Genomic DNA, 14,036 nt, shown 5'->3' with positions numbered 1-14,036 from the left:
CAGCTTCGGTTGGGGTACCTCGGCCGCGGCCCACCCTCCTGGGCCACCCAGCACCGTGGAGCCCCAGAGCCCTCCCCAGTCCTAAGCTTCTCCTCCTGTCTCCCCCCTCCACCCCCCAGAATCCACTGCTTCGAGAACCGTTACTCCGCCTTCCCCCACCTCTGCCGGGTCCCCAGCAAACACATAGAGGAGTAGCCAAGTGGAATGACCAATAAATATTTTAATCGCTGTTTAAAAAAAATAAGATTTAAAATAAAAACCTTGTACTCCTACGACTTCCTTCCTCCCTCCCTCCCTCCCCAGTGAGAATAGAGTTGAGGGGCCCCTAAGAAGGGGAAGAGGAATTAGAGTAGATATAAGGGGCACATCCTTGAGGGAGGGCGCGGGGTGGGCTCTAGGACAAGGTGGGGCTCCAAGGCCTGGTCCCCAAACACAAACACAGATTTCAGATACAGACTACAACCACCTGACCCTTGACCCTGAGACTCCAGAATACTCAACAGGCACCCTCTCCGCCCCCACCCCACCCCCAATCAGCACCGTATTCTGAATCTGGGGCTTCAGTGTACCCATCTGAGGGAAAGGAAGGGCTTAGTCTCGGGATATGTTGAGGGGGGAGGGGCTGAGGAATAGAATGGGGTAGCCGATGGCACAATGTGTTTGCCCCCCAGAATATATACAAGTCCACAGAGAGAAGGAAGACAATAACTATGGTGGGAGACCACCTGGGGCCACAGCATCCCGGGCTTGTGTTCCCCGTTTCCTCTTTCCTGAAAACGACCCCTACTAGCCTGCCCCCTCAGCTTCCTCCTCCTCCCCCGCCGAAGTCCATCTCAACTTTGTGGACCCTGGGTGGGGACCAGACCCGACGTCCAGGTGGCGGTGTGGTCCCACTCGCCTCATCACTGTTGCCCCCGCCCACCCCGGGGGACTCTCTCTTGGGTGGCAAGACTGAGCCTGTGGGCCCGACGGGTCCAGGTCCGGCCCCACCCACCCCCAGGCGGTGCCGGCGCTCACAGTGTCCTCGGTGGCGCATGAAGCTGTCTCGCCACATAAACTTCTTAGCGCAGACGCCGCACTCGTAGGGCTTGAGGCCGGTGTGCGTCTTCATGTGCTCTGTCAGGTGATGCTTCATCTTGAACTTCTTGTTGCACACGGGGCAGTCGAAGGGACGCAGGTTGAGATGCATGTTCACGTGGCGATCGCGCATGCTCTTGTGGGAGAAGGCCTTTCCACAGTGGCACAGAAAGATCTTATTCCCGTCCCCGCTGCCTGTCCCTCCAGGGGTCCCACCAGCGCCACCCTGGATGCTCAGGCCCCCTGCAGATGTGCCCGCCAGGGTCACAGCTCCATGTTCAGCTTGGTTCCCTGGCGGCTGGCCTGGGGCCTGTGAGGACGACGACGATGATGATGGGTAGACTAGGATCTGATTGCCCTGCATGTCCACGGGAAGCAAGGGCCGTGGTGGGTGGGCGGGGGCATAGGAAGAAGGGGCTGGACCCCCTGAATCATCAAGCCCTGCCCCAGGGCCCCCACCCTCATAGGAGCCAAAGTCATTGGAGGACTCACAGAAGTTGACCTGCTCCTCTCCCTTGCTCTGAGGCTCGGTCAGAGTCCGCACATCACTTATGCTAAGAGTAGCCTCAGGCCCTCCCCCTGCTGGGACACCCGAGCCACCCCCTAGCTCTTCATCTTCATCATCCTCACAGGTCAAAACCAGGTCTTCCTCCTCCTCATCCTCTTCCAGATCTTGGTCTTGGGGAACCAGGGGCGCTGGTGCCGGGCAGTTTCCACCCCGCTTCACGTATATCCAGTGTTTCTGCGGCATGATGCTAGGGGGTGCGCAGGTAGGCCGCCGGAGCCCGGACCCAGGGACCACCGCACCCCTTCCATCCCCACCGTCCTCATCGCACAGCTCGTCCGCCTCCAGCAGCAGCTTCCCAGAGGCAGCCCCCCCACTGCCAACCACGGGGGCGGGGAACACAGGGCCACCTCCTCGACGCTCCCCACTGCCCAGCGCAGAAGCTGCGAAAGCCTCCTGGGAGGAAGATGAGAAGTCAGTGGATTCTCTGGGGCTGAAGTAGTTGCTGCTGCTAGGGGACTGGTTCTCACTGGCCCGACCGGAGGCATGGGAGCGTGCCGAGCCCATGGCAGAGGCCACAGTGCCCCCGCTCCCTGACGGGACCCCAGCACCAGGGACGGTGACCGAGGTGGCTGCAGCAGTGGTGATGGCAGCGGCGGCCGAGGCTCTGCCTTCGCGAAGAAGCTCGGTGCATTTATCCACAATGTGCCACATTTGGAGCACAGAACCCACTGTAAGGAAGTTGACAATGTCAGCAGCAGCCATGCTGAGGCGACCAGTGTAAGCCGAAGCCAAGACGGTCTCGAAGGCGCCCGGGTCCATGACGCTGGGCAGCGAGATGGAGGTCATGCCCTTGAGTAGGACCTGGTCGTGGAAGTAAGGGGAGGAGGCAGCCAGGACAGCACGGTGAGCCCTGAACTCCCGGCCCTGCACTCGGATGGACACATCGCAGAGCTGGCCCTGTAGCCGCTGCTGATTGAGGGACTCCAGGAGGGCACTGGTCACCTCGGGGAAGGACACGTGTACCACTGCTGCTGCAGGCAGGGGCAGAGGGGGTGGGGCCAGCGACAGGGGCAGAGGGAGTGCTGCCCCGCTCGGAGACAAAGGAGAGGGCTCCATAGTGTGGAGGGAGGGGGTACCCCCCCAGCCACAAGAACAAGGGAAGGAGGAGGGCGGCCGGGGGGGTCTCTGGGAAGAGAAAAAGAGAAGAATGATAACATCTCATAATGGCAGAGCCCTTTACAGTTTAAAACCATGTTCACACCCATTATTTGAGTAACTCCTCACACCTGTGAAGTTTTCTTCTTAACCCCATTTGATGGGTCAGGAAACTGAGGCTAATAAAAACCAAGAGACTGTTCCTGGTCACAGCCAGCAAGTGGCTGCGCCAGAAAACTCAGGTGTCCCTGACTCCAAATCCAGTGCTCTTCCCTTGAAGATTAGAGAAATAAATGCTCTTTGGGAATGGGATGCCTCCCCTCCGAATTGCCCATTTGATAAAGAGCCTGACTTGCCAACATTTACCTTTTTGATGTTTTGCACCCTTTCTTTCCTTGGGAAGAGGCAGGTCTGCTCAGTTACTTAAAACCACCCGCCCTCTCCAGTTCCCTTTTAGGCTATGCCCCGGGCTCTTTCGCCAGTCACGCCCCTTTTACCCCCCGCTTAACTCTAGCGTCACCCCCGCCCCCCGTCAAGACCCGCCCCCAGGTCCCTAGGCCACGCCCTCTTCAAGACCCGCCCCTGTAGCCTTTTCAGCCCCGCCCCTTCTCTACCCACTCCCATACCGGACCCCGCCCCCCTCTGCCCCGCCCCAAGAGCTATTTCGACCTCCTCTCCCACCCGGAAGGCGCCCCCCAACCCCGCGCGTCTCCGCTTACCGGGCCGCGCGCCCCCGGGGCCCCCCCGCCCCTCACTTGGCCGCCAGAGCCGCAGCCTGGGCCCCTCCCGCCGCCATCTTGCGCCGACTCCCTCCGCCCTCCGCCTCCGCTCCGCCTCCTGCCCCTACGGCTTTAAAGGCACAGGCGGGCACCCCGCCCGTGCCGCTGGGCAATACTTGGCCGACTGGGCCACTTCTCCTTTAAAAAACAGCTGCTCCATTCCACCTTAAAGGTACCAAGTCTCTTCCGCTGCTGAGGACCCAGGACTTGGTTTGGCCGCAGCACTCATTCCCCTTTAATTCTGTAAGCCTGCCTCTTCCCGTTGGCGTTAGGTCTTGGCTTTGGAGCGGTGGTCATTAGCGGGTTTTCGGGATCTAACCGCCCTGGTCTCCCAGTTTCTGACAGTCCCCTGAAGCCCCGCCCCCATCCTCCGGGCCCGGATTGGCCAAATAACCTTGAGTCGGCCCCTGATTGGCCTTTTTACTCCACCGCTCGAAAAGGGAAAGTAAAGCACTTGAAGCACTTTTTTTTCCCCAGTGCCTGGCAAAGGGCAAGGAAACTCCAGGAGAGCGGGGCTAAGGGCAGGCTAGGGAGGACAGATCCAGGGCTACCGGGGCCGGGCTAACCCTGAGCCAAAGAACAGCTGGGGCCAATCGGTGACGGCAGAAAGACAAAGAAAAGACAGGGATACAATAAAAAAACAATTTTATTGTTTATTAACGTTTTGTGTAAAACTTAAGATTTTTTTTGTTTTTTTAAAAGAAACACCACCAAAATGGCATTAGCTCAGTCTATCCCCCAGCCATCTGCTTCCCACCAACCTCCAAATACTCTCGGCAAACATTCTGGAGGCGGGGCGGGGAGGGGAGGGGCGGGAGGCAGCTAGTCCGAGTCTGAGAGCACGATGATCTCCTCCGGGTCGCACTGCGTTGCCACACTCATCTGCAAGGGAGCGAGAGGCCATCAGAGAGGTCTGGAACCCGGGGGAGGGGGGATGATCTGAGATTAACAACGGGAGTAGGAAAAAGGAAGAGGCTGCAGCAAGTGCAAATATTCAAACGAACTGCCTGACCATGAACAGACACGGAACGAGAATGAAGTCGGGGAAACCCGGCCTCCCCTTCTTACCTTGTAAGTACCAGGCTGGGCGGGTTGTAGTGGGCGGGGTAGCGACATCCGGGCTGGAGATGAGCTAGAGAGGGAGCTGGTCACCAGGCCGTGGCTGGGAGAGTCCACCCTTGTTGAGGAATCAGCGACTGAAGCCAAGGGAGAAGGTGGGCGGGGCGGGGTACACATCTTCCTCCCAGTCTTCTCGGGGACTGCCCTTTGCCCTTCCACACAGCTAGGGACAAAACAGAAATGTTGGGAGCCTGCAGCTGGGGGGTCATGTCAGTCTCTCCCAGCAGGCTCAGCGCCTCAATACTCCCTCAGAACACCCCCCACCCCCACCCCACCATCCATCCCCCTCGGCTTCCTTCTCCCTACTCTTATTGTTACCTGTTTCCTGATGGCCCTTCTGTCTGTCTCTCCTTCCGAAACTTCTTGCAGGGAGGACTCGAATCTCCCCAGGTATGGGGCGAGACACCTCCATTAAAGGAAGTAGAGGTGACGATGGCTGCTCCATTCTCCACAACAGCAGGGAGGGAGTCCTCGGCCTGCTTCCTGGAAGAGGAAATGTCCCCCTCCTCAGGGGAAGGTGTGGTGTCCACAGTCAAGGCTTCAATTTCCAGCTCAAAGACCTGAGACACAGGGCTCTCCTTCTCCTGAGGCAACTCCTCAAGGTCCTCCCCATTGCTCTCAGCATCTATACCAGAGGGCAGGGGCCCTTCTGACAGTGCAGGTGCTGACACGCTGAGTCCTTTGTTTGGCTGCTCCCCTGAAGATCTGTGGGTCTCTTTGCTGGGTTCCAGGTTCTTTTCAGTGGAGATCTGTGGTAGGGACGTGGGGCTCTTGTCCCCATCCTTACCTGGGGAAGAGAACAGAGGGGAGACCTAGCACAAGAACTAAGGGAGAGAACACTGCCAAGAAGACGCTAGGAATGAGAAGGAAGGAAAGGGTCTCAGAGAAGTGGCTCACAGGAAGAGAATTCTTGACATACCTACTTCTTCCTCTTCCTCATCCTCCTGACCTTCTGGAATACGTTCTAGATCCTCCTCCTCCTCTTCGGAATCTGTGGCCTCCTCCTCTTCTTCCTCTTCCTCCTCCTCTTCTTCTTCATCACTTTCCTCATCTTCTTCGTCATCAGTCTCAGCCTTGGAGGAGGAAGGGCATTCCTGAGATGCCATTCCACTAGGACCCTGAAGGACAAAGGAGTTTAAGAAATCCCTGCGCCAGCCTGATCAGGCGATGGCGCAATGACTAGAACATCGGACTGCGACGCAGAGGACTCAGGTTCGAAACCCTGAGGCCGCTGGCTTGAGCACGGGCTTACCGGCTTGAAGGCAGGGTCGCTGGCTTGAGCGCGGGATCATAGACATGACCCCATGGTCACTGGTTTGAGCCCAAAGGTCGCTGGCTTAAGCAGGGGGTTACTAGCTCTGCTGTAGCCTGTAGCCACCCCCCCCCCCTCAAGGCACATATGAGAAAGCAATCAGTGAACAACTAAGGAGCCACAACAAAAAACTGATGATTGATGCTTCTCATCTCCCTCCCTTCCTGTCTGTCCCTCTCTCTCTGTTTCTGTCTCTGTCACACACAAAAAAAGAAATTAATGGCCCAGAGGATCTGATTCTGTGTTCCTTCTGCAAAGTCCCCCATCAGTCGCCCTGACGTCCCAGCTGGTCAGTACGGGGGAAGAACAGGGTTTATCTGAAGGATGTGTCCCTTCCACACCTCACCAGAATCCAAGGAGGCTTTGGGGGGGTCTGCAGAGTGGGCAGAGGCGGCTTGGGGGAGCCGGGCTTTTCTCTTCTGTCTCTCGCCCTCCTCACTCTTGTCCTGTATCATCGCATACTTGGAGATGATGTCATCCAGCCGGCTCATGGCCAAGCTCCGGTTTTCCCGCAGGCGCCGGGCTAGGGTGGGATCTGACAGCGCGGGGTCACTGCCTGCGTGGGAAGACGCCAAGTCAGAGTGCTCAGCCCAGAGCCTAGAAGGGGCTGGAGGGCCGGCCCCTTGACCACACACCCGGCACCTAAGGGTTACGGAGGGGCGTCTTACCAGTCCCTACCTGGCGCATAGTCGTCTGTGAGGTGACAGCCGAAGTTGTAGATGAGATCGAGGTGGCGTCGCTCCTGCAGCCTGATGCCCACGTCTCGAAAGGCGTCCTGGGCCAGGAGCTGGAGCTGTTGTCGAGGAAGGCCGAGGCTGTGCCGCGCGGCCGCCTTCTCCACGGCGCGCAGCACGTCCCCGTAGTCTGGGAAGGCGTCAGGCCCCGGCTTGTTGATGAGCCGCTCGATGCGCCTATTAACCTCCGGGTAGCGGGTGCCGCGGTAGGGGATGCGCTGCTCTATGACGCGGCCCGTCAGTGAAGAGCAGTCCTTCAGCTCACACAGCCGCCCAAAGAGCCGGATCAGCTTCCGCTTCAGCCTTGCCTCCTGCAGGTACGTGGAGTCGGGGTCGTCCAGTTCCCTGAGATCCAGCTCCTTCTCCTGCAGCCGCCGAATCTCAGCCACGTACAGCGCCAACAGCTGCTCCAGGCGCTGGATCTGCCGCCGGGAGCCCGGGGGCCTCGGGGCCTCTGAGCCGGTGGTCTGGGCGTCTGTGGGGTCCGGGGCGGGGCCTGCGGGAGGGTTACTCCCAGAAGGCTCACCAGACGCTGCAGGAGTGGGGACCAGGTTCAGCTTTTTCTTGGCGGAGCGGGCCTTGAGAACAGTGCAGAGCTCATTAATGTAGACATAGAGCTTGGACGGCCGGCTCTGGGCCCGAGACAGGACCCGAGAGAGGATGTTGCAAAACTCCGCTGAGGCCAAAAACCACGAGTGGGCTCGCTGCTGCTTTTTACAGAGGAATGGGACCACGTCAGGGTGGTCTGCCGTCTGTGCCTTACACAGTTCAAGGAACTGGAGGGGTCAAGGAAAGAAAGGAGGAAAGAAGAGACAGGGATGGGGTTGAGAGAAAGAAGGCAAAGTGGTATTAGTGGGGGAGAAAAGACAGGAGCGCCAGTCAACCATCCCTCTACCTGGGGGGACTAGGACCTTCTCCCCTAAGACTCACCTCTTTAAACAGCTTTTCATTCTCCAACTTGTAGCATTTCTTGCCGCTGGAACTAGTGTTCCCTCCGGCCCCAAGAGCCTGAGAGGAGCCAGGGGCTTCTGCTTGGGGCGAAGCTGGAGTGGGGGGTGGGTGGGAGGGCCCTGGCTGAGCAGCTGCTTCTTCTTCATCATCATCATCCAGCACAATGATGCTGTTGTCGGTGGCCATGGGGGGTCAAATCCCCCGGAGGACGGAAGTGTTGGGGACTGCGTAATTCCTGCTGGAAGGGGATGGGGCCTTAGAAAGAGCCCCCTCCAGCATAGCGCTTTCCCTTCACCTCACACCGTCTCCCGGGTTTCAGGACCCCCCAGCCCTGCCCAACAGCGTCCTCGCTGCCTGCCTAACTCCAGCAACCATTAGTACCTTGTTTTGGGGGGGTGGCTTACTAGGGAGCCGCAGCCACCCCAAATCTCAAGTCTCCACACCGCATATCACATCCGGTCTTTCAGTTGCGTTTTCTCAGTATTTCTCCTAGTTGGCAAGTTGATTTCTTCCTCCCCAACCCCTGGACCACTTCCCACACCGCACTCCGGACTTCCCCGACATCCCCCTCGCCCCGCCCAGAAGGAAAACGACACGACCTGTCAGCACGTGCTTCCCCCCTTCTGCTCTCAAACATGTCACACCCACACCTTCACCTCCCATCCTTAAGGGTCACCCCAACTCCTGAGACTCGGAGGCGAAGACGATTCCCTCCCGACAATATATATAACATATCCCCCCCTTTCTCCATGATCTCCACACGCCACTCCTGATGGGTCTCCAAGCCAGGTGTTAGGTTGGACGTACTGTCCCCCAAGTCCCCTCCCTCCCTCTCACCCCACCCTGATTCTCCCCCTTCTCTCTCTGTGACCTGTAACGACGGCGAGCCCCTCACTGGGCTCCCCCGATGCCTCTCGGATCCCAACCCTAGGTCGGGCCCCTTCCCCAAGAGGAGCTTCCCGCCAAGTCCCCCTCCCCCCTCTCAGTTCGGCCCCTGCCCGCCCCCCACTACCCCCTCCAGGGATAGGAGGGAGAGGACCACAGCTTGCCCCTCAGACTGAGCGCCCAGGACTCCCCAGCACCTCCTCCCTCGACATTCCGGCCCCGCCCTTCGAGCCCCCTACCGCTCGGCCCGCACCTCAGAAACGGCCTCTGGAGGCGACCCTCACCGCGGCTAGGAAAAGCTCGCATGGTTCCCTCCTCCTTCCTTCCCCCTCCCACCGCAGGCCCTGTTCTGGAGCGGAAGCCGCAGAGTTTCCGCCCCCAGACACACACTCCAGCGCGGCCCTATTGCTGTACGGAAGACAGGCCTTCTGTGGCCGGAAGTGACGGTAGGCTCCACCCCTCCCCACCCACACCCCTACCTTGAACGCCTCCAAGGCCGCCAGCATAGTAGGAGGCTCCCTTTCCGTCTGACCTGTAGGGGGCGGGCTTATTTCCCCGGCGCGCCCCCACTAAGTGCCTGGGTGCCACCATTTTGCCGTACGGCGGCGATTCGGCTCGGACTCCGGAGCGCCGCCGGTGGAGCTCATTGCACCCAGCTCTTCTGCGATTCCGCCAATCAGAAACTTCCTGCGGCCGGCCCAACCGTCTCTGAGTCGCGTGCAGGGAGGACCGAGCCCCCTTTCCAAGGAGGGGAGGGGGCAACGGAACAGGGCAACTCAGGAGCCGGGGGCCTTCCAAGGCTGCGCCCCAGTGCACGAAGGGCACGAGTCTCTTACGACGGAAATAAAAGCTTTTCCTTCCGATGGGCTTATTGACCAGGCTTCCCCGACCCGCTTTCCTACCTGCCCGGTACCCGGTTCCACAGCTTCATCGACGGCGCCCGCCCCAACCTACCACGGGGCTGCGCGCTCCTCTGTTACTTCTACGTCCCGGTGACGCGTCCCCGTCTCCCCCGCCCCCCGCCCCCAACGCTAAATCAAAACACAGGCACACACCAGGCGCTAAACAACATGGTGGTGGTATTATTATTACTGCTATTGCTGTTGATTTGCTTTTCAAGATCTACCGCGCAACTGATGACCCACCAAAAGAAGTGGGACCTCGCTGGTTCTCCGCCCGTTTCTGGAGGGGCGTCCGAGGCGCAGGCGGTGATGCCCCAGAAGCCGGGCTTTTGCCCTGGAGCTCCGGGGACTTAAGGACGGGCGAGCTGGGGCGGGGCGGGGGGGGGGGCATTGCGGAGACTCCGTGGGGGCTGCTGCTGCGAGACGCGATGAGCCTCGGGAAGTACCTCCTCGGGTCTCGTCTCCTTTTCCTCCGGGAGATCTGAACAAAGAACCAAGAGGGAAGAAACCGACTTTGGCGCTCGCCCGGTTATAGGGCGGCCCGAGGGACCTGTGGAGGCCAGCTGGGGTCCAAAGGCGAGCTCGTAGGGAAGCCGGGAAGGCCGACTGTCCCAGTAGAACCCCAGCTCTACGTCGATCAGGCATCCCTGATTCGACTTCCCTGTGCAGTGGGACCCTCTGCTAATCAGCAGGGCTGGCAGCCTCTTCCAGACTACTCTTTTTTTTTTTTTTTTTTTTTTTTTTTTAAGGAAAGTTTATTTTATTTATTTATTTTTTTTTTTTTTACTTATTCATTTTAGAGAGGAGAGGGAGAGACAGAGAGGAGAGACAGAGAGAGAGAGAGAAGGGGGGAGGAGCTGGAAGCATCAACTCCCATATGTGCCTTGACCAGGCAAGCCCAGGGTTTCGAACCGGCGACCTCAGCATTTCCAGGTCGACGCTTTATCCACTGCACCACCACAGGTCAGGCCAGACTACTCTTGAGGCGGCTATGAGGATGCTACTGATCAGTGCCAACACTAGCTGCCACTAGAAGAAAGACACAACCGACACACAAGTTAGTTGCAAGAATCACACAGGCAGTTTATCACCCACAAACCCTTTTTGCGTGCCTGCCTGGGTACAGCTTAAGCCGGGACCCGGCGGGAGTGCTTCTCTCCGCTGTTTTTGGTCATAGCCCCGTGGAGATAGTCCATGTTCACACTGCAGTCTGGGCGACTACAGCAGCAGAGGAGCCCCTTAACTTGAGTACCTTCTCTGGCCAACGCCTTCTAACAGCTGTTCATCTACAGGATTATCACCTCAAACCACCTTTTGGGGAGCTCCTCGCAGCGAGCCCTTTTTATGTTCATCTACTGAAATGTAACATTAAGCCACTTTTAAGGTGTTCCTAGGGAAGCTTCTTGTTTATGTTCATTTACGGAGTTATGACATCAAGCCACTTCTTATCTATGTCTAACTTCACACACGCACTAACTGGGCCCTGCTCAAAAGTTAGTCTGTCACATCTGTGCACACTATATCAGGGGGTGGGAACCTTTTTGGCTGAGAGAGCCATGAAATCCACATATTTTAAATTGTAATTCTGTGAGAGCCATACAACGACCCGTGTACGTTAGGCATTATTCAATAAAAATTTGGTGTTGTCCCGGAGGACAGCTGTGATTGGCTCCAGCCACCAGCAACCATGAACATGAGCAGTAGGAAATGAATGGATTGTAATACATGAGAAAGTTTTATATTTTTAACATTTTTTTTTATTAAAGATTTGCAAGCCAGATGCAGCCACCAAAAGAGCCACATCTGGCTCGTGAGCCATAGGTTCCCGACCCCTGCACTATATTAATTCCTATCCAGACAGCATAACTTTATTTCGTTTCCTTAATTGATTTTAATATTATATCTTAATTACTTTTATATATCTTCCATATTTTTTATATTTCTATATACTTAATTACTATAACCTTATATTACTACAACACTAACACACTTCCAGTCACTGAGATCCTCGACCTGCTTCCTGCATCTGTGCACATTCTAGCATCTTGTCACTTTCTAGGACCGTGGGGGTCCCTACATCTTCGAGCCCTCATAGTTCCGGAACCTCAAATGTGACTTCTTTCAGTCGTAATTGAACCCTACCATCTTCAAATTGGGGTCAATGAAAGCTCTCTCCAAAGAGCACTCAGACTTGGGAGATACAAGGGATTGAATTCCCAGATCCTCAATTTTCCCAGAATTTGTTTTCCTGAGTAGTAAATGCCTATAGCAGAGGTTCTTCATCTTTCTTTTCCATTTTGCAATAGACTTTCTCCCTCCTTTAAAAACAAAAACAAAAAACAAGTACAATTCTCAACTATGATATCTGAAGATAATCTTACCTTGTTTTTTTTTTTTTTTTAATCTTACCTTGTTTTAAGTAAACAGATATATAGCCTATTTTTTAAATCCAGGCACCATAAACATCACCTCTTCTCACTTAAAAAAAAAAAGTTATTATTACTATTTTTAGGCCCTGGCCGGTTAGCTCAGTCGGTTCGAGCGTGGTTCCAACACCAAGTTTGTGACCAATGAACTCACAACTAAGTGGAACAACAAATGAATGTTATCCTCTCTCCCTTTCTCTCTCTGTCTAAAATCAATATATATATTTAATTTAATTTATTTTTAGAGAGAGACAAGAAGGGAGAGTGAGAAGCATCAAATTGTTTGCTTCACTTTAGTTGTTCACTGATTGCTTCTCGTGGGTGCGGGTTGAGGGGCATACTGAAGCCAGCAACCTTGGGATCATGTCAATGACCCCATTCTCAAGCTGGCCAGCCCGCACTCAAGCCTACCAGCTTGCTCTCAAGCCGGCGTTCTCAGGGTTTTGAACCAGGGACCTCTGTCCACTGTGCCACTACTGGTCAGGCTTTATTTTTTAACAATTATAAAAATGTGTGTAATCCTCATGCAATTTGATCAGTTCTGCTATCACAACTAATTGCAATAATAACCCTGAAAAACAAATTTCGGTCAAAAAAGATGTTTTTCATCTGAGACTTTCAAGTATAAAAGTATAACATTTTCTCTGGGGAAGTAGAATGCTAACAGGAGTTCAAGGAAAAAAGAGAGAAGAAGAAAAAGAATGATTCTCAATAGGTAAGAGCTTATTTATGTATTTTTTAATGGATGCTAGTAGGTATCAGGTCAGCCTGATATTTTGGTTCCCCTGGTGACTTGTTTTATTTTAAAATGTGAATTTATCCAATATACCAGAATGACATCCTTATGATGAAAAATTTTAGATGTAAGGAGTAGAAATTTTCCCCCAGTTGTTTCCTGGAGAATAAGTGCAGAAATTTTAAGACAGCTGCTCTAAAGCTATCCAAGTGTCCCCTCCACAGGCCCCCCACCTCCCCTCTCACCTCTGTGGCAGGGCAAGAGGATGTTTCTAGAAAGGGTGGTCACAGTTCCAGCTCCTCCTCTCGCTGAGGCGTTCCCAGGAGCCAGCCCCCAAACTCTGCCCATGGCAGCAGCCACAGCAGTTTACAAAGAGCTTCCAGCATCAGCAGTGTTAGAAAGAGGACCAGGAAGATGAAGAAGGCCTTGTCCATGGCCCGACGTAGGGGACCCCTGGGAGGAGAAGGACCCTGCGCAAAAGCGAGGAACACATCCTCCTCCTCCACGTCACCCTCCCCCTCTGCCATCCTGACCTACGTCTGACAGCAAGCTGGGTCGGGGAGGCTGGGGCGGAAGCCCTTACTCAGCAATGGCAGGATGAAGGGGAGTGGCGGCTGCAATCCTCCATCTGTCTGGTTGGCCCTAATTCCAGAGAGAGGGGGGAGAGAGAGAGAGAGAGAGAGAGAGAGAGAGACTGCCTCTGAGCCTTTGGAACAATCATATAATCATCCAATGCAATGTGAACGATCTGGTATGCTACTGTGAGCTGCTGTCAATCAAAGATCTAAAGTCTACTCCAGCTTAACAGTGGTTGGTTGGAGGTGAGGGTGGGACTCTCTGAAGTGAGGCTGTGGGAACTGAGAAACTGCAGCAGCCCAAGGGGAGGTTTCTTTAAATTTATAAAAGGAGGAGGAGGAGGAGGAGAAAGAAGAAGAAGAGGAAGAGGAAGAGGAAGAAGAAGAAGAAGAAGAAGAAGAGGAGGAGGAGGAGGAGGAAGAGGAGGAGGAAGAAGGAGGAGGAAGAGGAGGTGAGGAAGAGATGGAGAAGGAAGGAGGAAGAGGAGGAGGAGGAGAAGAGGAAGAGGAGGAGGAGGAGGAGGAAGAGGAGGAGGAAGAAGAGATGGAGGAGGAGGTGGAGGAGAAGAAAGACGGTGATAGGTTAGCAGGGCAAGAGTGTACCATTAGGACTTACCTGTTCAGGCAATAATAGGGAAGAGTGAGATTTTTCCATGGGGGCTCCTCGTCTGAGAGTCGCTAGTGGGAAATGTTCTCCAAGAGATTGTCTTACAGCTTGAGCCCAACGTCACTGGCTCGAGCAAGGGGTTACTTGGTCTGCTGAAGGCCCGCGGTCAAGGCACATAAAAAAAAAAAAGAGAGAGAGATTGTCTTAGAGGGAAGGTTGGAGGCTTTTCCTGGCCCCTGTTCCCTAGGCATTGGCCTGAAGGTCTGTGGG

At 55.3% G+C, this 14,036-nt stretch overlaps 3 protein-coding genes across 8 annotated transcripts; all 3 read right to left on the bottom strand.

Annotated features, from left to right (window-relative positions):
- Positions 1-202: 202 nt before the first annotated feature.
- ZBTB22 (zinc finger and BTB domain containing 22) lies at positions 203-3,862 on the bottom strand. Of its 2 annotated transcripts, none has more exons than XM_066359660.1 (2): positions 3,460-3,862; positions 203-2,770 (listed from the first exon to the last, which is right to left on the bottom strand). In XM_066359660.1, the coding sequence occupies exon 2, from the start codon at positions 2,699-2,701 to the stop codon at positions 800-802; it is 1,902 nt and encodes a 633-aa protein (XP_066215757.1). In that variant the 5' UTR covers positions 2,702-2,770; positions 3,460-3,862; the 3' UTR covers positions 203-799. The 2 variants fall into 2 exon arrangements, with proteins under 2 accessions (XP_066215757.1, XP_066215758.1); XM_066359661.1 differs by lacking the exon at positions 3,460-3,862 and adding an exon at positions 3,107-3,214.
- A 285-nt stretch (positions 3,863-4,147) lies between these two features.
- DAXX (death domain associated protein) lies at positions 4,148-9,800 on the bottom strand. Of its 5 annotated transcripts, none has more exons than XM_066359654.1 (8): positions 9,666-9,800; positions 7,615-7,873; positions 6,629-7,460; positions 6,292-6,506; positions 5,558-5,756; positions 4,957-5,425; positions 4,588-4,801; positions 4,148-4,401 (listed from the first exon to the last, which is right to left on the bottom strand). In XM_066359654.1, the coding sequence occupies exons 2-8, from the start codon at positions 7,819-7,821 to the stop codon at positions 4,342-4,344; spliced, it is 2,196 nt and encodes a 731-aa protein (XP_066215751.1). In that variant the 5' UTR covers positions 7,822-7,873; positions 9,666-9,800; the 3' UTR covers positions 4,148-4,341. The 5 variants fall into 5 exon arrangements, with proteins under 5 accessions (XP_066215751.1, XP_066215753.1, XP_066215752.1 ...); XM_066359656.1 differs by having other exon boundaries at positions 7,615-7,870; XM_066359655.1 differs by lacking the exon at positions 9,666-9,800 and adding an exon at positions 9,000-9,189.
- On the bottom strand, positions 9,801-13,164 carry SMIM40 (small integral membrane protein 40). Its single transcript, XM_066359657.1, has 2 exons — positions 12,830-13,164; positions 9,801-9,903 (listed from the first exon to the last, which is right to left on the bottom strand). Exon 1 carries the CDS (start codon positions 13,109-13,111, stop codon positions 12,869-12,871), a length of 243 nt encoding a protein of 80 aa, XP_066215754.1. The 5' UTR covers positions 13,112-13,164; the 3' UTR covers positions 9,801-9,903; positions 12,830-12,868.
- Between the last annotated feature and the right edge of the window lie 872 nt (positions 13,165-14,036).

The sequence above is a fragment of the Saccopteryx leptura genome, chromosome 1 (assembly GCF_036850995.1).
Source record: "Saccopteryx leptura isolate mSacLep1 chromosome 1, mSacLep1_pri_phased_curated, whole genome shotgun sequence".
NCBI lineage: Eukaryota > Metazoa > Chordata > Mammalia > Chiroptera > Emballonuridae > Saccopteryx > Saccopteryx leptura.
Note: the sequence above shows the minus strand (reverse complement) of the source record. Positions and strands in the feature narration are given on the sequence as shown.

What these genes read in the sequence shown, in the direction of transcription:
- SMIM40 (XM_066359657.1), bottom strand. Translation starts at nt 13,111, where the DNA reads ATGGCAGAGGGGGAGGGTGACGTGGAGGAGGAGGATGTGTTCCTCGCT.
- ZBTB22 (XM_066359660.1), bottom strand. Translation starts at nt 2,701, where the DNA reads ATGGAGCCCTCTCCTTTGTCTCCGAGCGGGGCAGCACTCCCTCTGCCC.
- DAXX (XM_066359654.1), bottom strand. Translation starts at nt 7,821, where the DNA reads ATGGCCACCGACAACAGCATCATTGTGCTGGATGATGATGATGAAGAA. An exon ending in ATGAAAAGCTGTTTAAAGAG is followed by an intron (nt 7,461 to 7,614) that starts GTGAGTCTTAGG and finishes TGACCCCTCCAG; the next exon opens with TTCCTTGAACTGTGTAAGGC. An exon ending in GAAGGGCCATCAGGAAACAG is followed by an intron (nt 4,802 to 4,956) that starts GTAACAATAAGA and finishes TTTTGTCCCTAG; the next exon opens with CTGTGTGGAAGGGCAAAGGG.